Source organism: Callithrix jacchus, chromosome 5 (genome assembly GCF_049354715.1).
Source record: "Callithrix jacchus isolate 240 chromosome 5, calJac240_pri, whole genome shotgun sequence".
NCBI lineage: Eukaryota > Metazoa > Chordata > Mammalia > Primates > Cebidae > Callithrix > Callithrix jacchus.
Genome location: NC_133506.1, coordinates 93,957,666 through 93,981,190, shown reverse-complemented (window position 1 = coordinate 93,981,190; position 23,525 = coordinate 93,957,666). Strand labels below are relative to the sequence as shown.

The 23,525-nt window shown below is 44.9% G+C and overlaps 1 protein-coding gene across 3 annotated transcripts in view; it reads right to left on the bottom strand.

The window, feature by feature from the left end:
- Nucleotides 1-23,525, bottom strand: part of YPEL2 (yippee like 2) — a 65,550-nt gene that overhangs the window by 6,491 nt on the left and 35,534 nt on the right. For all 3 annotated transcript variants that reach the window (XM_002748168.7, XM_035300663.3, XM_035300664.3), the window contains exons 3-4: nt 4,286-4,329; nt 3,194-3,302 (exon numbers count right to left, since the gene is read on the bottom strand). In XM_002748168.7, coding sequence (XP_002748214.1) covers nt 3,194-3,302; nt 4,286-4,329 — 153 coding nt within the window. The remainder of the gene's footprint in view (nt 1-3,193; nt 3,303-4,285; nt 4,330-23,525) is intronic.

Below are 23,525 nucleotides of genomic sequence, written 5' to 3'. Positions count from 1 at the left end.
CATTCAGCCGGGCGTGGTGGCTCACACCTGCAATTCTAACCCTTTGAGGCTGAGACAGGAAGATTACAGAGGCCAGGAGTTCGAGATCAGCCTGGGCAACATGACAAAACTTCGTCTCTACCAAAAAAAAATTGGCTGGGTGTGGTGGTGTGCACCTGTGGACCCAGCTACTCACGAGGCTAAGGCAGGAAGATCATCTGGGCCCAGGAGGTTGAGGCCTCCGTGAGCCAGATTGTGCCACTGAACTCCAGCCTGCGCCCTGTCTCAAAAAATAAAAAATAAAATAAAGTTAAATAAAATAAATCAGCAGTTCTGAGACACACAAGCACTTGGAAAATGTCAGAAGTGGATTCCAGTGGAAAGTGTACTAGACCTGGTGTGAACAGAAACACCCAACTTATCCTGCCTCTACTGCTTCCCAGCACTGAAACATCCCTTACAGAACTGGGAGACTCACACCTGCTTCACAGAGGTAACAAGGGAATGAAACGAAAGTCCCTGGGCCGGCACATAGGAGATAATGGATCCGTATTTGGGTACTGGATGCTTCCCTACTGTGCTGTGCACATCACAGTACTTGTCAGGCTGTTTTATCTGTTTTCATGTTGGTTTTCCCCTCAGCTGGCATCATGACTGTCAATGCTTTGAGGGCAGGCACTGGATGTATTTAGTCAAAGGCTTTTGATAAACCTTTGTCGAAAGAATGATCATTTTACCTGAACCTCAAGCACAGAGCAAAACCAGCCAACTCAGGTTTGCCATGTATCTACAATACAACACATCTTCAAGGCAAGTGTTGTAAGACAGCCAAGAGTCTGGGAAACAGGGGCAGGAGCAGGAGCAGACCTTTTCTGTACTTGATCTTAGCCAAAATGCCGAGAAGTGATGGACATTTCTGTATAATCAAAATCAGAACTGTATCCCCGACCCCAGCAACATGGCCAAGTCCAGCTTCTCCCACAAGAACAACCAACCCAACCATAGGAAGCCCATGGCTAACCCATCTTGGCACCATACAACACACTGTCTAGGTTGTTTTTTTTTGTTTTGTTTTGTTTTGTTTTTTTGAGACAGAGTCTCACTGTATGGCCCAGGCTGGAGTGCAATGGCTCGATCTCAGCTCACTGCAACCTCTGCTTCCCGGGTTCAAGTGATTCTCCTGCCTCAGTCTCCTGAGTAGCTGGAATTACAGACGCCCACCACCTATCTGGCTAATTTTTGTATGTTTGGTAGAGATGGGGTGTTTCACTATATGTTGGCCAGGCTGGTTTCAAACTCCTGACCTTAGGTGATCTGCCTGACTTGGCCTCCCAAACTGCTGGGGTTATAGGCCTGAGCTACTGTGCCTGGCCTCACTTTTGTTTGTAATCCTGAACATTTCCAGGGGGGTGGGGAAAATGGAATCTAAAGGCAGGATTGCCAGGCTCCAGTGCCGACCCCACCTGGGGCAGTTTTTTTTTTTTTTTAAATCATTTGCACATTTGCAGACTATTTAAATGGAATCATAATTCTATGTCTGGCATCTATTGCTTGCATTATTTTATATGTATATAAATATATTTTTTTCCAAAAGATGTTATAGTTAGAGCAGCATTAGGGTCACAGCAAAACTGAGCAGAAAGTACAGAGATTTCCCACATACCACTACGTACCTGCAGACTCCCCCACTATCCAAATCCCACACCAGATTGGAACATTTGTTACAACGGATGAACCTACATTGACCTATCATTATCACTCTGCAGCAAGTTTGATGACTCCTTCAGGCTCCTTCAGAAACCAGAGGCAGGTTGTGAGCCACATGACAGGATAGGGAATTTGAGACATTTTACATGGACTAAATTGCCTTCCCAGAGACAGGAAGACCAACTTTTCAATATCCTCACAATGATAGGGAGGGCAAGAATGGACAGGATTGTGCAATGCCTGGATGTACACATACAGGGGGAAAAATACCTGCCAATAATAATAACAGTGACAATTTCAGTTAATTTTCACTGCACATATGCTACATGCATGGGGATGACCTAAGCGTTCTGCAGGCATTATCCTATTTAACACTCAAACCAACTCTGTGAATAGGAGGAAACCTAGCAGAGAAGCTAAGTAGCTTGTCCAAGGACACACAGAAAAGTCAGTCACGGAGCTCAAATTTGAACCTGCCTCTAGCCGCCTAGAGGGTTCTTAACACTAGCTAGAGGGATTTTTAGGGGCACAGTGTCTGTGGTGACACTGTGACCTCAGTGCATGTCAGAACTATCAGTCCCCAATGTTGAAGCAACAGACTCTGGCCCTTCCTTCCTCTCAGTCTAGTAAAGAACTGCCCACTTCTCCTAGACTCCAAAGGGACCTTCACATTTTTTGCTGAGTTAAATAGTGAAAGAAGAATTGTCCATTTGAAAGAGGTCCAGCCATGACTTCATCTGACAGTGGATATTAATTAAGGCAGTTTTTGATAATGCCTTGCTCAGGGTCTGGGACCTGGGTGTCTCAGGAATATTTATTGGAGCATCAAAGTATAGTGGCTTAAGAGCATGAGTTCTGGGCCAGGAATGGTGGATCATGTCTATAATCCCAGCACTCTGGGAAGCTGAGGTGGGAAGATTTCTTGAGCTCAGGAGTTCGAGGCCAACCCGAGCAACACAGTGAGACCCTATCTCTATTTATTAGAAAATAAATTTGTTTAATATTTAAAAAGGGGGGGGGGCATGGGCTCTGTGTCAGAATACGACATGACCACCTCCTTTGAGAATGAAAAATTTAAAAATAAAAAATAAATAACAGACTATTACATGGATTCCTATCCTGGTGTGGCTATTTAATGGCTAGATTACCTTGGACATGCTATTACCCTCCTTAAGTGTCAGTATCCCTATACATAAAATAGGTGAAGATAGCACCTAACCTCTGAGGCTGCTGATATATGCCTGCCATACAGTAATCTGTTGAGAAATGTTGTTTGCCATTACTATTATTATTTATTAAATCTAAAGGGGTGTGTGTCTCAGGGGTAGGTGTGAAGGAATGAATAGAAGGAGGGAAATATATCAACAAAAAGGGAAGAATGAGTGTGGTGGTGACTATCCTGGTCTAAGGCAATTCCACGAACCATGGGAAGAAAGTGTTCTTCTAGCATAAGGCTCTTGGCGATTCCCTTCCCAGCCCTCTACCAACCCGTTTCCTTTATACTTACATATTTCCAGCCCAGAGTGGTTTTGCAGTTTTCACAGTAAATGTCTGCGACTGCATGCAGTCCTGTTAGCAACACTCGCTCTTCTGCAGGCCCACAGCCCACATTAACTCTATGTCAAGGTACAAAAAGAGAGAGTGGGTAGTTAGTGACGTGCACATCAGTCATTCAAGCTGAGCTTCCAGCAAAAATTAACTGGGCAAGGCTGCCCCTAGGGGAGCCAACCCTGAGCTGAACAGATCTAAACTAACCCCCAATAGGTGGCCATGGTGGGGAAATATCTCAGCTGGAAGGAAATTCAGATCTGCAAGTTCCAGGGGAGCAGGGATACTAAAATAATCTTTATGGTTGAGAGTCTGCTTAACATTTTAATTTTTCTAACAAATACTTTAAATCTGTGACTTAAGGGGACAAGCCGACAGCCACACAGTAAAGTCCACAGCCATGAGCACTGGTCCTCACAGCTTACTGAGGACAGAATGAAGATGGAGAGGCCAAACATGACAGCACAGTCTGGTCCCGATACAGGAAGGAGTGACCCCTGGGTGCTGAATAGGTTCTGCTCCTTCACAGGGCACCCAGCTCAAGCCACGCACCAGATTTCCATTTTTTATATTTATCAGGCTTATGTGGCCTTCACTTTCCTTTCCCAGGGAAGAGGCGGTAAACCTGGTGCCAGGGGAGACTGAGGGCCCTGTAAACTGTGCACCTGCACTAAGTGGGCCTTCCTTCCTCTTTCGGTCCCACAGCAGATTCTGGTGTCTTGCTCACCCCTATTCTCCCCAGTCACACATCTCAGATCTCACTTGAGCCCATGCTGAGGCTCTCAAAATCTCCTCAGCTTCTTCACTCTGGGACTACAGACCTCTGATGTGCCGTTTGAGGGGAATGTGGTGAACATATTATTTTTAGCCAGAGCTGCTGCCAAAAAATGTTCCCCAAAGGTAACTGACACCAAGTATGGAGAGTAATGCTCCACAGAGTTTTACTGTGGCAGAGAGGGCAGGATCCATTGTTTAATTATCATCAAGGATTGCTTTTTCCCATCCCTCAAATCTGCACCCTACAAGGAATGTACCATTCAGAGACACTCACACTGAGTTAAAGAGGTATGCTCGTCCTTGACTTCCTTGGAACGACTGAAATGCAAGAAAACAGATCGATAGTTAGACATCCATTTCACCCATCCATCTGGGAAACCAACCTCAGTTACAGCAAGCATGACCTTCCAGGACTGACACAGCAAAAGGGAGTACTGAGCCAGGCAATGGTCCCAATGGTCCCGCTGGCAGATGGCGTGGGGGCGGAGGAGAGGGCAGAATAAACAGCCACAAAGCTCGATACAGCCCACATTGGACTGTTTTCACTAGCCCAGGGGACAAAATGAAAACAAAAACCCAAACCCACTATGTCATTAAAATCATCTTCCCTCCTTACATCGCCTGATATAGTTAATTCACCTGAGATCATTAATCCACACTGGCCTTTCCTGGTCCCACTTTGATTTCAGGCATCTGTGCTGGCCGCAGCTTTCCCAGGCTGACCCAGGCATGGAAACCACCACAAGCACTTTTTGGTCTCTTGGTCCAGCCCTACCCACGGCACCAAACTTACCGCTTGTCATGCCTTCTAGAAGATCTTAAGTGCCACGACAATTTACAATTCTCCTAAATGGGAGCATAGGAGCTCTCCTTTTGACATGTAAGAAACTTGATTTCTACATCACAGAAATGCTCGTAGAGCAGCAATCCTACTTTAACCTCTAGCTTACACATCAGTTTCTTTCTTCCAGCTGGAGGGTGCAGGAAATAGGATAAACAGGAGCCAGAGGCTGCCATGCGGTCTGGCGTCTGCTTCCACTAAAACCAGCCCAGTCCATGTTTCCCTTCTCTAGTTACACTGAGAAGTCTGCCTGACATGAGCCAGCCATGTTCTGCACTGCTGCCCGAATTTTTAATGTGGTCTAACAATGGTATCCTGAATTTAACATCTTAGTTTGCTCTGAAAACCACTCTACAACCTTTGCTCAATGCACCTCCATCTCCTGGGTTCAAGCGATTCTTCTGCCTCCACCTCCTGAATAGCTGGGATTACAGGTGTGCGCCACAACACCTGGCTAATTTTTGTATTTTTTTAGTAGAGATGGGGTTTCTCTATGTTGGTCAGGCTGGTCTCGAACTCCCGACCTCGTGATCTGCCCACCTCAGCCTCCCAAACAAAGTGCTGGGATTACAGGCGTGAGCCACCATGCCCGGCATCCTTTTAGGGGTCTTAAAACATTCCTGGGGAATATAGCAGCTTCCAGGCTACAACTGAGCAGCTAGCTCTAAGTGTCAAAGCCTCAAAACCTGGCCCCTGGAAGTCCATGCTGAGTGTCTGGATAAGACAATGTCCCAGGCTGGGTGCGGTGGTTCATGCCTATAATCCCAGCACTTTGGGAGGCCGAGGCGGGCAGATCACCAGGTCAAGAGATCGAGACCATCCTGGTCAACAAGTTGAAACCCCAGCTCTACTAAAAATACAAAAATTAGCTGGGCATGGTGGTACGCGCCTGTAGTCCCAGCTACTCCGGAGGCTGAGGCAGGTGAATTGCTTGAACCCAGAAGGCGGAGGTTGCGATGAGCCGAGATCGTGCCATTGTACTCCAGTCTGGGTAACAACAGCGAAACTCCGTCTCAAAAAAAAAAGACAATGTCCCAGTGACACAGGTCTAGAACTGGCCCCATTGTTTGTTCAATCTTGGAGCACAAACATCCCTCCAGGGCCCTGCCTCTCCAGCCTCTTCTTCTCTTGCTACTCCCCTATTATGTCCTTCACTCTAGTCAGGCCAAACCACACACAATTCTTGGAAGCTGCATTACACTAACTGCCCATGAAGTTCCCTCTGATGGGGAGACTCTTCCACCTGACTCAGCAAGCCTCAGTTCAGCTCCCCTCTTTCATTAAGCTTTCCCTAACCTCCCCAGAAAAAGGCACCCAATAACACCCATGTTCTGGACTCTTCATATTCCCCACATTTCCTTTTTCTTTCTTTCCTTTTTTTCTCCCCTCGACACCCCCCCGCCAAAGGGATAGAGACTCACTCTGTCACCCAGGCTGGAGTGCAGTAGTGTGACCATGACTCACTAAAGCCTCCACCTTCTGGGCTCAAGTGAGCCTCCTTCCTGAGCTTCCCAAGTAACTGGGACTACAGTTACTAGGACCGACTAACTGGGACCACAGGTGCATACCACCATAACCAGCCATTTTTTTTTTTAAATTGCAGAGACAGGGTCTTGCCATGTTGCCCAGGCTGGTCTTGAAATTCTGGGCTCAAGCAATCAGCCTACCTCAGCTTTCCAAAGAGCTGGGATTACAGGTGTGAGCCACCACACCAGCCTGTTTTCCTCTGTCTTAGCACTAGCATCCTGGATTGAAATCATCTGTTTATTTATCTCATTCTCTTAGCAGACTGTGCGCTTCCTGAAGGCATGGGCCATATATCTTCAGTCTCTCTCTAGTCACATCAGAGGACTACAGTTGCACAGGGAAGAAGCTGAGGTTATTCCCCAACACATAAGCATGTGCATCTAGCACACAGTAGCCATTTACTAAATATTCTGAGTAAACTGTCTCATTTCTTTTGTTTTCTATAAACAACTTTACTGAACTTTAAGTGACATAATAAATAGTATATATTTGAAGTGTGCTATTGGATGAATTTTCGTATCTGTATATACCTGTGAAACCATCACCACAATCAAGATTAAACTACCCATCACACCTAAACATCTCCTCATATACTTCTGAATCCATCCCTCCTCATCCCCTTCCCACTTATAGATTCATAGGTAATTACAGCTTTCTGTCACTATAATTTGTATTTTCTGGATTTTTTTTTGAGACAAGGTCTTGATCTGTCACCTAGGCTGGAGTACAGAGGCACAATCATGGCTCACTGCAGCCTTGATCTCCTGGGCTCAGGTGATCCTTCTGCCTCAACCTCGTGAGTAGCTGGGACTACAAGCGTGCACCTCCATGCCTGGCTAATTCTGAATCTTTTGTAGAGACAGGATCTTGCCATGTTGCCCAGGCTGGTCTCGAACTCCTGAGCTCAAGCGATCCACCCAATATACCTGCCTCAGCCTCCCAAAGTGCTGGGATTACAGATGTGAGTCACCGTGTCCAATCTAGAATTTTTTAAATAAATGAAATGTATTTTCACTTACACTGTATATGTGTTTGTCTGACTTTTTTCACTCAGCACAATTCTTTTAGAATTCATTCATGTTGAACATATCAACAGTTTATTCCCTTTTTGTTGCTGAATAGTAAGTATTCCATGCGAGGGATATCACGGTTCATTTATTTTGGTTTGATCTTAATAAGAGATTTGGACTAGCTGACCAAGTCCCCTTCTAGCTTCAAAATTATGTTCTTTTATGATTCCACTCTCCTAAGTTACAGGTTTTACAATGTCATCCTCTAAGAAACATTTGCTAAGACCTTCAAGTTCAGAGCTTAGAAGAAGGTGGCCTCTAGGAAACAAATCCCAGAAGAAAGTGTTCACTTATTTCTCAGTCCTAGGGAGACAGGCATCCCTGTAAGATTTACCAGGGCAGTGGTATACCTTCCCCTAGACAACCCTTTTCCCCAGGGCAGGGAGAAAAACACTAGCTCATTTTACATATTTTATCCTTAAATATAAGTAAATAAACTATGGATTGCCACTAGGACCTGCCCTGGGCTAGTATTCGTCCTGTATGATTTCTGGAAGGAAGGGAGGGGACAAAGGGGTTCTTCTTCTGCCTTTGCTTTCAACATATTTTGAATGCTGCTGTTTCTGTGAATATGGCTAATCTTATTTAAAACAAACAAGATATTTAAATAGCAAGATCATTGCAATTTTTTGCATATGAGATGGAGTACTACAAAGGGGTTCACTTACAGGAAAGTACCTGAAACCTGCACTATAGCGAGAACTAGCTTTTGTCACTGTTTTCACCTTATATTATTTTTGTGGCTAAAAAATGATATGCTTGTACAAAAATTAATTTGAAACAGATGACATTTAGAAGAAAATCTTTGTGACCTTGTGTTAGAAGATAGTTCTTAGATACACCAAAAACACAAACTATAAAAGAGAAAAAAACTGATAAACTGAACTTCATGAGAATCGGTATACATTAGAATGGTTAAATTTTTTTCTTACCTGACAAAACTGAGTGCTGACATGAATGTGTAGCAACTGGAACTCGCATACGTTGCAAAATGGTAGAGCAACTTTGGAAACGAGTCTGGCAATTTTATTTACCCAAGTGAAATGAAAGCCTATGTTCACACAAAAACCTGTATGAGAGCATTTTTAACCACTTAATTCATAATCGCCCCATACTGGAAACAACCTAAATGTCTCAATTGGTGAGTGGATAGTCCGGTATATCTATATAATACCACTCTGTAATAAAGAGGAACAAACCATTGATATACAGAACAACATGGATGAAAGTGAAACACATTATGCTAAGAAGATCAGTGGCTGCCAGAGGTTAAGAACGTTTAACTATACGAGTTAATAAGAGACGAAATTGTTCTGTTATCTTGGTAACAGAAGAACAGTACTCTTAGGCCACATAACAAGAGTCTTATAATCACTATGAGACTATATATACAGACTATATAAGACTGTAAGACTAAGTAGACTGTAAGACTCCAAGGTTCTAGGCCGGGCGCGGTGGCTCAAGCCTGTAATCCCAGCACTCTGGGAGACCGAGGTGGGTGGATCACGAGGTCAAGAGATCGAAACCATCCTGGTCAATATGATGAAACCCCGTCTCTACTAAAAATACAAAAAACTAGCTGGGCATGGTGGCATGTGCCTGTAATCCCAGCTACTCCGGAGGCTGAGGCAGGAGAATCGCTTGAATCTAGCAGGCGGAGGTTATGGTGAGCTGAAATCATGCCACTGCACTCAGCCTGGGCTACAGGGCAAGACTGTCTCAAAATAAATAAAATAAAATTATATTTGTGAAGGATATTTCTGAAATATCATGAAAACACTTGTTAGTGCTAGGCGATGGCGCATGCCTATAATCCCAGCACTTTGGGAGGCTGAGGCAAGAGGACCATTTGAGGTCAGCAGTTTGAGACCAGTCTGGTCAACACACAGTGAGACTTCATCTCTACAGAAAAAACCCAAACCAAACCCCAAAACCCGACTTAATAGTTTTCAAGACCAACCCTCTCATTAGAATACATCTTTTGAATTACTGCATCATAAAGTGATAAACCAATAATTTTTTAAAGGAGTATATCCAATCACTTATACCTTCAATAAAATTTAAAGCTTAAAACAATTTTATAAGTATTTTCTTTCATCCATTTAAATTTATAAATGTTCATTAAAAATTGTATGCTTATAAGCTACATATTACATGGCAGTACACACATGTAATTTATCAATAAGTATATACATATTAGGAGTTTATGCTCAAACATTTTACTGATAGGGGTATATCATTTTAAAAGTGTGGCGGCCAGCATTCTGGGGGTTCCTGTGTGCTTCCAGGCTGGGCCTAAAAGTCACTTTCTCTGGCCTCACACAGATTAGAATTCCTAGAGAGAGTCGGGGTGGGGGAGGGCATGTAGCAGAGCAGAGAAATGCCAGCCAGGCCCCAAGGCACCTCCAAGGGCCAATGGCTTCCTCCAGGCCTGTTCTGAGAGAGTCTGCTGGCAGAGGCCCACATGTAAAAGGGTGCTGAACCCCATCAGGGCTGTCCTAGTGGTCATACCCACTCAGGTTCCCTTGAGGAGTGGTATCTATGAACCTCTGTTTCCTTGGCCTGGCACTCGGGACCAGCTGTGTTTTTTGAGGCAGAGCTCTGGAAGCCTTTTCCATCATGGGTCCCATTCTGGGGCCCCTGCCAAGTCAACATTTATGATGAGAAAAACAGCCACGGAGAACAACAGGCATCTTGCAGATAGACACAGACAAGAATAGCCCCAGCTGGATGGCTGGATCCTGTGGGACCCAGCCCAGCCTGGCACAACCTGGCACGGCCTGGCACTCCCTGGAGTGAGGGTGGTACCGAAGGTGCGGAGACTGAAAGGAAGTTAAGGAAGCAATTAGAATAAAGCAAACAGAATTTCAGACCAGGAGATGCCAAACAGACTGTCAGACACATTTGTTTGCTGTCATTACTGCCAGGCAACAAGGCAGCTCTTTTCCATGTTGTGTATCAACCAAGGCTGGTGTGCAGGCCTCCAGGAAAGGGTTTTTCTTTTGTTTTTTTTTTTTTTTAAGCCACACACAACTTTTCTTCTGTCTTTAAGTAAAGTAATAGTTCCAGGCCCAACCCTTCCAGCCAGCTCAAAGGAACGGAAAGGGCTTTGAGTTTCCTGTTTAGTAGCCAAAACCACGGATTTTTGGCCCCTTTGAAAGTCTGGAAGGCAGAAACTCCTTTTAAAAGTAGGAGAACCACTGAAAAATGAATACTCTGGATTGAGGGGGGAGGCAGCAACAGATCCAATGTGAGGGTTCCTTCCCCCGGTGACAGATACAGGTTCTCACCTTGGAGTCCTATCCACTTGAACAGACTTCTCCCCGCAGGAAGGGTCCAGCAGAGGAGCAGAGCCTCTCAAAGTCCAGCCCCCTTTTCTCTCCAGGAAGATCAAGCATTAGCCACCGAGCATGTGCCTCAGGAGGTGCACAGTAAGATGGGGGAAGCAGAAGCCCACCTGCCTCACCAGCTAACATCCAGGAACCAGGTGATCTCTTGCATATCTGCACAGGGTAAGGATTTAGTCTTGGCATCAGAAGATCCAGGTTCAAGTCCTGGTTTTACAACTTCAATTTATTAGCTACTTGACCTTGAAAGACTTAGTTAACCTCTTTTTCACACATCTTTTTCATCTGTAACTAGAAACCATTCCCATTTCCTCGGGTTGCTGAGAACAGTAAGTAAAGTGGAGTAAATGAAGCGCAGAATAAAAAGTCCCTACCTCTCCTCTTTGGCCTTTTCAGGAGCCCGGAGGAGAGAGATGAAAAGGTTGACTCTAACCTACTTGGTTCTTCAAACCTCTTCCTTTGGTGACTTTGGTCTCCCTCTTTCTCTATTATGCCAAAAGGCAAGGCTTCTCCAATTTGCAATTCTATGTCTCCATCAAAATGGAAGGATGGGACTGAAGCTCCCCAAGACACTTTCCAGTTACAATTTTCTGTGAATCCACCTCTCTTAAAACGCCTGGCACTTGCTTCCCCAATCTACGACTAATACACAGTGTTAACTGCACGAGCTTCAAAAAGTCATATTGCCAGGGTACAAGTCCTGGTTTTGCCATATACTAGCTGTGTTACTACCTTGATCAAGCTAATTAACCTCACTTTTCTAGTCTGTAAAACAGGCACAATAAAATAGCACTCACTCGCACCAGATTTGAATAAGAGGTAAGTAAGGGCTGGCCACAGTGGCTCATGCTTGTAATCCTAGCACTTGTGGGAGGCTGAGAGGGCAGATCACTTGAGGTCAGAAGTTCCAGACAAGCCTGGCTGACATGGTGAAACCTCGTCTCTATTAAAAATACAAAAACTAGTTGGGCATGGTGACGTGTGCCTGTAATCCCAGCTACTTGGGAGGATGAGGCAGTAGAATTGCTTGAACCCAAGAGGCAAAGGCTGCAGCGAGTTGAGAGCGTGCCACTGCACTCCAGCCTAGGCGAGCAAGACTTCATCTCAAAAAGAAAAAAAAAAAGTTACATACTGTATATCAAGTGCTTCATAAACTTCAAGGCTCTATATACTTTGTTACTGTTAGAATGTTTCTATCACACCACTTTTAAAAAAACTCATTAGGCTGGCTGTGGTGGCTGAAACCTGTAATCCCAGCACTTCGGGGGGCGGAGGGGGGGTTGAGGCAGGTGGATCACTTGAGGTCAGGAGTTTGAGACCAGCCTGGCCAACATGGCAAAACCCTGTCTCCACCGAAACTACAAAAATTAGCCAGGGATGGTGGCACATGCCTGCAATCCCAGCTACTTGGGAGGCCGAGGCAGGAAAATCACTTGAACCCAGAAGGTGGAGATTGCAGTAAGCCGAGGTCACAACACTACTCCAGACTGGGTGACCCTGTCAAAAAAAAACAGCCGAAATTTATTGATGTGGCATGAGTTCACTCGGAAAGAAAACAAACAAACAAAAAACATAAACTTGGTAGAGACAAAAACTTGAGTTTTTAAAAATTGAGATATAATTCACATTACCATCACCCTTTTAAAGCAGACAATTCAGTGGTTCTTACATTCACAAGGTCACACAACTATCACCACTAACTATCTATTTCCAGAACATTTTCACACTCCAAAAAGAAATCACACACCATTAGTAGTCAGCCTCCATCTCCCTTGCCCCCAGCCTCCTGGCAACCATAAACCTACTGCCTGTCTCTATGGATTTCCCCAGTATATTTTAAGCCACTGTACATTTTAACTCCTTTAAAGTACTTTTAGGTGTCTCGGTGAGAAGGCATCAGAAGTGTTTAGGCAGAGATACAAAGGAGGATTAGTAAAACCTCTGCCCTTGGAGTGCTGGCTAAACCCCTCCGACTCAACAGATCTCCCATTCTGCAGGGAAGTGTCAGATCAGTCCTTTTTCTGTTCTTTTCTCCAACCATGGTTAGGCCTGGCGAGGATTCCTATATTGGGTCAAAGTAAGCCACAGGCTCCATTTCAAAGACTTGGAATCCAAGCAAAATAGCCCCAGATCCTGTCTGAATTTCAGCCTTGAGGACGCATATGGAGAAAGCAAGAAGGGTGATGATAAAGAACAAAGTTTGAAACTTCCAGAATTAGAACCCAAGTGCAACTTAAAGAAGCTGTGAACATTTAGCTAAGAGGAAAGACTGAAGGGGATTTCTTCCATCTTCTCTGCAATAAGAACAAGAGGAAATAGATGGAAATGAGAGAGGCTTGGGTTCATTATAAAGAAAGAACTTCCTGACTCTATTTGTCTTCCACATGGGGACATAGGTCACCAGCAAAGACTAGGGAACAAAACCATTTGTATATGCTTATGATTTTAAAGACTGTCACATTCTTGCTCTGCAGGAGAATAAAGAAAAATGAATAAAAAATAAAGACTGTCACAAACCTGTGTAGGAACCTTTGAGATGGGGGTAAAAAGCTGAGGGGCAGAAGGATGACTTTCTTAAGACCCCTCCTCCCATGATTCTGAACTATGGTAGTCTCCTTTCACTCACATATTCCCTCAACAGATGGAGGGAGGGGCAGGGAAGCGACCGGCTCTAAAGGAGGAAATATCTGCTGTGTGGAGTCATAAAATTCCAAGGACATGGGAACATTCATGATGCCTGGAACTGTAAAAACCAAAGGTGGTGGGGGGCCCTGGTGCTGGGGTTTTATTGATGAAAGGGGGAGATTCAACCAGGCGTGGTGGCTCACACCTGTAATCCCAGTACTGTCGGAGGCTGAGGTGAGTGGATCACCTGAAGGTCAGGAGCTCAAGACCAGCCTGGCCAACATGGTGAAACTACGTCTCTACCAAAAAATACAAAAAAACTAGCTGGGCCTGGTGATGGGTGCCTGTAATCCCAGCTACTTGGGAGGCTGAGGCATGAGAATCATTTTAATCTGGGAGGTGGAGGTTGCAGTGAGCTGAGATTGCACCATTGCACTCCAGCCTGGGTGGCAGAGTGAGACCTTGTCTTAAAAAAAAAAAAAAAAAAAAGGCTGGGCGCAGTGGCTCACACCTATAATCCCAGCCCTTTGGGAGGCCGAGGCGGGTGGATCATGAGGTCAAGAGATCGAGATCATCCTGGTCAACGAGGTGAAACCCTGTCTCTACTAAAAATAAAAAAAATTAGCTGGGCATGGTGGCACGTGCCTGTAATCCCAGCTACTCAGGAGGCTGAGGCAGGAGAATTGCCTGAACCCAGGAGGCGGAGGTTGCGGTGAAGCAAGATCGCACCATTGCATTCTAGCCTGGGTAACAAGAGCGAAACTCCATCTCAAAAAAAAAAAAAAAAAGGAAGGAAGAAAGGAAGGAAGGAAGGAAGGAAGGGAGGAAGGGAGGAAGGGAGGGATTCTTCGGTTTAAGCCATTTAATGATCAGACTTTTCAAAATTCACCTTCCTGTTGACCTACATGAATTGGGCCCTTTTAGAGTCCTTTCGAGGTGTCAAGTTATCAGAAGTGTTTAGGGGAACTAAGCCACTTTCAGGGATGGGCTAGGGAATGGGACAGAGAGAGATCCTATCAGACCTGTTCCCTCATGGTGTGATGCTGCCTGGGGTTGAGGGGAAAGGAAGCCGGCTTTGGAGCCTGGGAGGCCCTGGACCCAGCCCTCACTAGCTGTGTAACCTTGGGCTGGTCACTTCATCCTTCAGAGCCTCTGGGTTCTCTACAGAAGGAAGAAACATACCGCCAATTCAACAACGCCCTATTCCAGAGGGATGTGGTGAAGATTAAATGATTGTGTGTATAGTAAGTACAGAATGTGGCTCATAAAAAGCACTTAATGTGCGTTTCCCTTCACACCAGCACAGGCTTTCAGGATTTAAAATGGGAGCTGCATAACTAGTCTGGAGGGGCCAGGCTGTTCAGCCAGAGCTCCCCAGACTCTTCCAAACCCTCCTACAGCTTAGACCCCATAAGGTCTTCTCCCATACCTCTTCTAACTGTCCTAAGGGCTTCAAATGGGGCTTGGGCAGTGTGGTTGTTCTCTGCTGAATCCAGAGCAGGATAAACCTCTCTAGTCTGTGGCCAGGGGTTAGAAGAGCAGATGCCAAGGTAAACATGCAGCCAGTGGGAAAACAGATGCTGCCAGCTCTCAGCATCCTGCAGAGAAGGAGTGAGGCATGGGAAGCATGCCTCATCCAGAAGGATGGAGAGGAGAGTGGGGGATGCCCACTCTCTACAGAAGATATCCCCACCCTTTACAGAAGAGAGGCCGACATGCCATCCTCACCAGGTCTGTTCAGCGAGGCTAGCTTCTGAGTCAGACACTGAGGGTGGTTCCAGGATGCACTGGCAGGCAGCCATTAAGAGCTGGGCCCTCTGCAGTTCAAATATAAGCCAGAACCTTTAAGAGGGCTGAAATTTTGAAGCTCAGATTTCTCTCAAAGCCATCAGGCCCTTGAAAACAATTGTTAGAGTTTAAAAGGATAATGCAAATTAATATGCCTCTGAAGACCAAATACCAATTTCCTGATTTATGTTTCAGTCTGCATTCCTGATCCCAAAGCCAACTGGGCACTGGAAAATGAAAATGTTCTTATACTTGAAAGGTTGCCTATGAAGTCAGTGGGCAAAACCTATCAACCCCCAAAGTAAGATTTCCTTTGCAACCAATCTAGGCAAAAAGTCCTGAGAAAGCCACCCTCCACGACGGAAGCCACATACTACAGAGGGGATTGCTTTGAAAATATTTTCTTTCTTTTTTTTTTTGAGATGGTGTCTTGCTCTTGTCACCCAGGCTGGAGTGCAGTAATGCCATCTTGGCTCACTGCAACCTCCGCCTCCCAGGTTCACATGATTCGCCTGCCTCAGCCCCCTGGGTAGATGGGATTAGAGGTGTCCACCACCACGCCCAGCTGTTTTCTAATAAGCAATCACTACAGTGAAATTAAGACTTTGTAGATGAGACAGGGGCTCATAAAAATGAGTTAGAAGTTATGAAATAACAACAGTCATGGCTAACACTTACGTGATGACTACATGTGCCAGGAAGGATTCAAACAGTAACTCAGAGCAAAGGAACTTAATCCTCTCAACAACAACAACAAAAACAATGAAAATCAGGTATATACAATCATTTTCCCCACTTTACAGATGAGAAAACTAAGGCAGAGAGAGGCTAGGAAATACACCTAAGGCCAAACAATCTGGCTAGCGAGGTGGCTCACGCCTATAATCCCAGCACTCTGGGAAGCCTCAGGGATCACCTGAGGTCAGGAGTTCCAGACCAGTCTGGCCAACATGGTGAAACCCCATCTCTACTAAAAATGCAAAAATTAGTCAGATGTGGTGGTGTGTGCCTATAGTCTCAGCTACTCGGGAGGCTGAGGCAGGAGAATAATCGCTTGAACGTGGGAGGCAGAGGTTGTGGTGAGCTGAGATCGCACCACTGCACTCCAGCGTGGGTGAGAGACCGAGACTCTGTCTCAAAAAAACACACACAAAAAAACAAAAAACCCCACAGTCAATAAATGACAGAGGTCCAGGCAGTCTGGCTCTGAAGTCTAGGGAAGAATTAAGATGGGGTCATGAAGATGTCATCCAAATGACTTCCTAAAAAGAAGAAAGCCTGAATAGAATTAGACTAAAACTGACATGCATATAGGATGTCAGAATATGCAAAGCACTTTCACATGTGAACTGATAAAACCTCAAAGATAGAGAAGGAAACTGAAGCCCAAAGCTGTTCAAGAAACTTCCCCAGTTTCACACAGCTTATAAATCAAGGTCAGAACTTTAAACCTACAGTTTTTGACTCTAAGTCCTAAGATTTTTCTAGAGGGTATTTCTGGGAAAAACTGTCTCTCTGATGAAGAAGGATAGATCAATCTGTCAGAACTTATGAAATCTCCTAGGCTATTCAAATTCCTCTGCTCTGATTCCATATTTACTTAGCAATAGCCTAAATTTAATTCTCTCGCTCAAGTGGGTTTACCTTCAACAAAGACAACATACAGTCCAAGCTTTCAGGATTATCTGCTCCAGTGTAAATTAATGAATTAGAATTGCAGCCTCCCAATTAACTTTCTGTGAGTTGTATTACTGTGAATCACTCCACCAGAGCTTGGTCACTCTTGAGTGAATGGACAATATTAAGTTTGTAGAACTACAATGCTTAAGGCTGACTGAGGACCACTGAGGGAACATCCTCTGAGTCCCAGCCTAAAAACAGCTTTTTCATCTCAAGACTGAATGAATGATTCTAATTTAAAATCTCTTGGAAACAAATAATTAAAAGCTGAGAAACTCCTTAAAATCCCTTCTTTCTTTGGTACCTGGACCACATAACAAAGAACTAGCAAAGAATACTGAAGAATGCTTCAAGAGTTGTAAAGAGAAATATTTAAAAGTCATTACAGGCCACTGGAATCTCATGCAGTGGGCTATAGTTTGGGTACAGTTGGAGGATCTCAAAGAAAAACACACATACATAACTTTCTCCAGTTTTAAATGCACTCACAGACACTGGGATTTGAAAGACCCCCTCCCTATCCCCAAAGGTCAACCACGCACCTGAAGCATGGCTCTCTCCCACAACTCTATCAAACCTCTCCTTGAATACTTTCAGGGACAGAGAACTCACTACCTTCTGAGGAAGACCATTCTACTGCCAATCACTCTGACAATACCGAAATCCCTTATGTTAGCTGAGCTCTGTCTCCTTAGCTTCCTGAATCCTCTATCTATAGATCCTTGGCATTGTTAACACTTCAGGTTATAGTGTTAACACTATAAAGCTCTTTCTCTCTCCTACATCAGATTTTCCTTCTATGGAAAACTATGGGCTAAACTTCTCCCAGTTTAGTAGCTTGGTAGAATGAAAGAAGTATGTAGTTGGATAAACTGACTAGATTCGTTTCTCAGTTCTGGCACTTTCTCTGACGTGTACTCTTGCCGTGTGCTTTCAGGTCAAAAGTTTCTCTTCTGTGAAACGGGATAACAATATCCACCTTCTTCCTACCAGTCCCTTCACGTTTTTCCTATGCGGCCTGGTCTGACCACGTTCACTATTGTTTTCTATGCCTCTTTTTCATTTCATGCTAAGAAGTGTTCCCTAGACACTTCCTACACTTTCCTTCTAATGCTAATCAAAACACCAGGCCTTACTGAAACAACTGGGTTTCAGGTTGCATGTACAAACTGAAGTATGTTGACGAATGTGTTTGTCCCTGCTGTGTGGTTGCCCAGCTTTCCTCTGGTGAGTGCATGAGCATATATCCATCTTCAACCTCCGTATTCCAACCCTCTGGGACTGGATTTAGGAGTAGAGTTATGTGACACAGTATCAAGGAAGAGACAATGTTACTCAAAAGGGTCATGGCAGTAAGAATTATGGTGGGGCCTGGAGCGGCGGCTCATGCCTGTAATCCCAGCACTCTAGGTGGCTGAGGCGGGTGGACAGGAGTTTGAGACAAGCCTGGCCAACATGGCAAAACCCCATCTCTACTAAAAAATACAAAAGTTAGCCAGGTATGGTGGTGGGTGCCTGTAATTCCAGCTACTCACGATGCTGAAGCAGGAGAATTGCTTGAACCCGGGAGGCGGAAGTTGCAGTGAGTCAAGATTGTGCCATTGCACTCTAGCTTGGACAACAGATCAAGACTGTCAAGAATTATGCTGGAGATTGAAGAACTCACAGCCAAAGAGTCTTATGAAAGAGACATGGGCATATAATTGTTAGAAAGATTTGAGCATAGGATGCTTGCCAAAATGCAAGTGCACACTCTGATGCTTCTCAGTATTCCCTCTCAAAATGGAATATAACTGGGTCAGAATAACTAGACTATCCACTCCACCCCTGCCAGGCAAGGCTAGATCATCTGCCTTCCACTAGGTTGGTGTCCTTAGCCAGATCCCCGATACTTTGAACTAGGATTGCATCATCTGTGAAATGAGGGGATTGGGCAAGGTCTCTTACAAGGGTGAACCTTCTGTTGAGTCTGTATTCTCAAGAGAGTAGATGGTTCGAATATTAAACGAACATTTCCGACTCAGACTTCTCTCATGTTTTCAAACTTCCTGTTTATCTGCATAAAAAGCAAGTCTTTTCTGTTCATCAGATGACCTACCTTATCTGATAATTCCTTATGACTTCCATCCCTAGACATAGAAACATAAATCCCTTCCACTTATTTGGGTGCTCAATCTTCTTTCTTGGCCAACACAAGTGCCTGTCTCACTGTGAATTATCAGGCACTGGAAAATCGTCTTCGGGGCAAAAATAGTTTTGTGTCACACTGAAGCAACCTCTGATGGTAAAAAATTAGGGGGAAACCCAAGTGTCCAATAAGAAGGGAATGGTTCAGAATGTTATGATAGGGCTAAATGAAGAAATATTGTATCTCCGTGATTATAAATCAACAAATATCTAATGAGCAGCCATGTCCAGAGCCTTTCTGGGCACCATGGAGAATATATAGCTAGTCCATCTTGCCACCTAGAAAACAGGACTAAAATACATTAAGTCTAAAGCAGTATAATTAACTGCAATAAATTGCGGCTGTTAAAGGAGTTCAGAGAAGATGGATGGGACAGGAGGAGATGACAGCACTGTAGGAGGGCTGATCACAGCAGAGGGCTTTCATGAAGAGGAAGTAAGGTCGAAGAGGCTGTGAGGCCTTGAAATCCAGCAGAAGCCCTAGTGACCTCCCCCATCTATCGTGATGAAGCAGCTGAAGTGCATCTGTTTTGTTGCTAAGGACTCCTCAGTGCAGTGCAGCTATAAATCCATCTCTTTCCTACGGACAATAACAACTCAAGGAGAAGTCAATGGTGGCCCTGAGATGTCTGCAACATACAATAATAACAATAACAATATACTGTATGTTCCATGGTGTGATACTGCCTCAGGGTATTGTCATAAGCACCATACTTCCTTTAACTTCTCACTACAACCCTGGGGTATGAGGCAACAGTGGATGGGGATAGAGACAGTCCTAGAACAAACATCTCACACAGCTCCTGCCTCTCTCAGGCATCTGCTTTGTGTTGTGAGCATTGTCTATTGTGTCTTCTAAACACAGGGCATTCTTATCACTTTTCAATGCACAAATATTTCCTTACTGAAGGGAGTGGAGAGGGTGTGGGATCCTTAGCAGCATCGGGCAGTAAATCTGAAAGCAGAACTTGTTAGTTTCTAAACAAGGACCAGCCAGTTAGACCACAGAGTGGGTGTTTCCATGCAAATTCCAGCACTTTCATGTTGCTCCCTGAACGGAGCCCAGCCAGGACAGCAAGCCATGGTTTTTGTATTATCATTATTATTATTGTCATTATCTTTTGCAACCAGCTAAGGAGTCTTTGATTAGGCCTAGAGAGGGACTCAATTAGCATCATGGAAACAGAGCAGATTTCAGAAAGGAAAGGTCAGCCGCAAGCCTTGCATTTGCTATCAGCCATCTGCCAAGCAGGAAGTGCTACTCAGATCTATTTTTAATCATCTTCCCTAGGCTAGGGCTTCTGGGAAAATTCAGAGGCCAGGGTTATTCCAAGACAAACATTTAATTGCTACCTTTCTGTACACATTTTTAAAAAGTCTCTGGATACTCAAGATCAACTTATACACAGAGGCTCAGTTTCTGGGTTCTATCACTCTGGTACCTACACACAAGGTTATCTCTGGAAGCCATGATGGAGGACCTCTCCTTGGGGACTGTCTGGGATATCCACTAACTCCGTATAATGTAGTAATTCCTATAGCCAGCAGGTTTCAGATACTTCCTTTGGTTGCAAGTGACAGGAAGAGGAGGAGGTGGGAGTTTATGTTCATTCCCCAAAGCAGTGAGACCAGTGAAGCAAACTGTGCAAACTTGACCTCGTCACTCCCATTTTCACTTTAAGCTCATTTATCACTTTAGAAAGGTAAATTAAAGCCATCATCCAGGTAGTAATCTCATTTGTTACTAAAGATATTGATTACTAAAGAAAGGGGAGAGGTTTCATCTTAATTCCAAAGGTCCCAGCCTGTGCTGTGGCTGGTGCATCCAGGCACGAGAACATTCTGTCCACTGGCTCCTTCTCCCTCCTGTCTCGCAGCAGTGCTATGTCTCAGTCCAACCCAGCCCACGGAATGAAACATCTCTGAGAGGTCTGGACAGGGAGTCTGGCACAGCCAGGGCAGACTATGCAAAGACAGAGCCTGGCTCAGGCAGCCCCTGCATTCTCCAGCTCACACATCGAACACAAGAGTTTCCTTGCCTCTTGACACTTTCAAACTTTCAGACTCCAATTTCTACCCCAAGGTAAAGCCTGAGCATATGTACGATTGCGCCCCAGCAAGCCATGTTCCACCTGCCAGTAAAGAACTGGTATATGGGAAACAGGCAGCTGGTCATCACCCAGGGCCTGCCCCATCCAACATGATACCGGGGAGCTGCAGGGCCCACTGTGCCTGCTGACAAAGGGGTCTGCTCAGCGTTCTACCTACCTCTGTACCTTCCCCCTTTCCTACTGTTAGAAGCTTATCTGTCTGTGAGCAGCTGGTGGGAAAGCTGAGCTGAAAGGGCACCTTGGCCATGGGATCTCTGCCTAAGGATGTGAAACAGAAGACTACGTATTTGGGGCAACTTAACACCAGCCAGAGCCCAGCCAGCAGGCTAGGGAGGAAGGGACTGAGTAGATAGGTGTGTGCTTCACAGAAGGTCTAAATCCCTTGGCTGGGGGCTGGAACCCCTCCTCCCAGTGTGGGGAACTCTACTCTAGTGAGCTGGGGCACACATGTCCCTGGGGAAAATAAAACAAAAACAAAAAAACAAAAAAGGGCCATTGCACAGGGTCACTCCCACTGACCCAGTTGGACGACATGTTAATTGGGGCTTCTGAGCCCTGCTGACTCTTGAGTTCCTCTTGTCTGGTTTCAGCAGAGTAGGGAGTTAATCAGCAAACAGCTTAAGGAAGGATAACTCTCTGTCCCTGCTGAGGACCACCTGTGCCCCTCCTCTGTCCCTTCCTCTGTGTGCCATGGCTTGATGGGCCAGAAAACCCTATTGAAACAAATAATAAACAAATAAGCAAAAGCCATCTGGGGTCCCATGTTTGGTCTGAGTGTAAGATGCCAGGAGCAGGGAGTTACCCAGGAGAAGGCCTTGTGTTGGGTTCCTCTGTTTAGTCAAAGCAAGAAATAGGTTCTGTGACAGAACACTGAATGGTAGACCCTGGGATCAGGACTGAATTTAAATTCTAGCCTGCCTGGCCTGAGGACTAGTGAAAACCAGGTTATATGACAGCCTTTTGCTGCTATTTCATTTGTTCTGACCTGATAATAATAATCAGAATCATTAAAAAAAAGAAAAATTCTGGTACTGCCATTTCCTAGCTGGGTCTCCTTGGTCAACTCAATCTGTCTGAGCCTCAGATTCCTCATCTGAAAATGGAGAGTAGCACATCTCTCTCTGGATCAGTATGAGGCAAAAGACAGGATTCATACAAAACATGCCCAGCACAGTGCCTGGCCCTTCTAAGACACCCAGAAAATTATGGCTATTCTTACAATAATTAAAAGGAGGCCTCCTTTTTCTGTTTCCCTTTTCAAATAAATCTCAGTCAAAAGCATGCTTTGGATCTCCAGGGAATTACTACAAGTGAAAAGGGCTGGATGGCAGGCAGTGGACATTAGGGACAGCACGTGTATCTTCCAAGTACTGAGAATGCTTGTCCTAGAGCTGTGGGTCCCAAATATTAGTACTGGTTGCATCAGACCGGGACAGTGACACTTGTTTAAAATACAGATCCCCAGTGGGTCTGGGACTAGGGTCAGGAGAACCAGAAGACTAGAACATGAAATTTAAGGAGGCAGTTGCTGTGGGGTGCTGACCCTGTACTATACAATCCTGAGAATGAGTGTCTCCTTAAATCTTATGTCCTGGTGACCTGCTTCCCTTGGCCATCAGGGCCCTGATTCTACATCACTCTCAGATCCTCAGAATAGGAATCTCTGGGGTGGGGCCTGGTGATCTGTCTTTGTATCTCAGGTGGTTTTGATGTACCGTCAGATTTGGGAATCACTAACCAAGTGATTCAGATACACAGTCAGATTTGGGAATCCCCATTTTCCAGTGCCAGTTTCGATTATTCTCTAAATACAGAAAGACAGCAGAATCTACTTATTTCCACCTTCACTTGGTCCTGTTCCAAACCTCACGGCTACACCAAAGCCAATGGAATTCTGCAGCTGAATTCTCTCTTTAAATGTAGAGAAAAACTCATCAACATGGGGTTGCAATCATCAGCTTTCGATGATCTGGGAAGCCTTACTCAAGAAGTCAGGAGTGTCAGGCAAGACGGACTGCCCAGGCCCTGCAACCCCCTAGACCTCCGGGAACTAACAAAGGTCTTCTTTGTAGAATTCTGGCTGCTTGCTGTTTGCCAGTGATCTACCTGCTTGCTGTTTAGCTGAAGGCACCACCAGGGAGGGACCCAGCCTGATTATATTTAAACAGCCATGGCATGTTATCAAGGCTTACTACTCCACAACACCAACATTGTGTAAACACACAAAGCTCAAGGATATGTGGTTTATAGAAACTAAAGAAGTTGATTTTCCAAAATAGGACATGTTTCATTCTCATCCAATCTCAATAAAATCCTATCACTCCTTTGCTTAAAATCT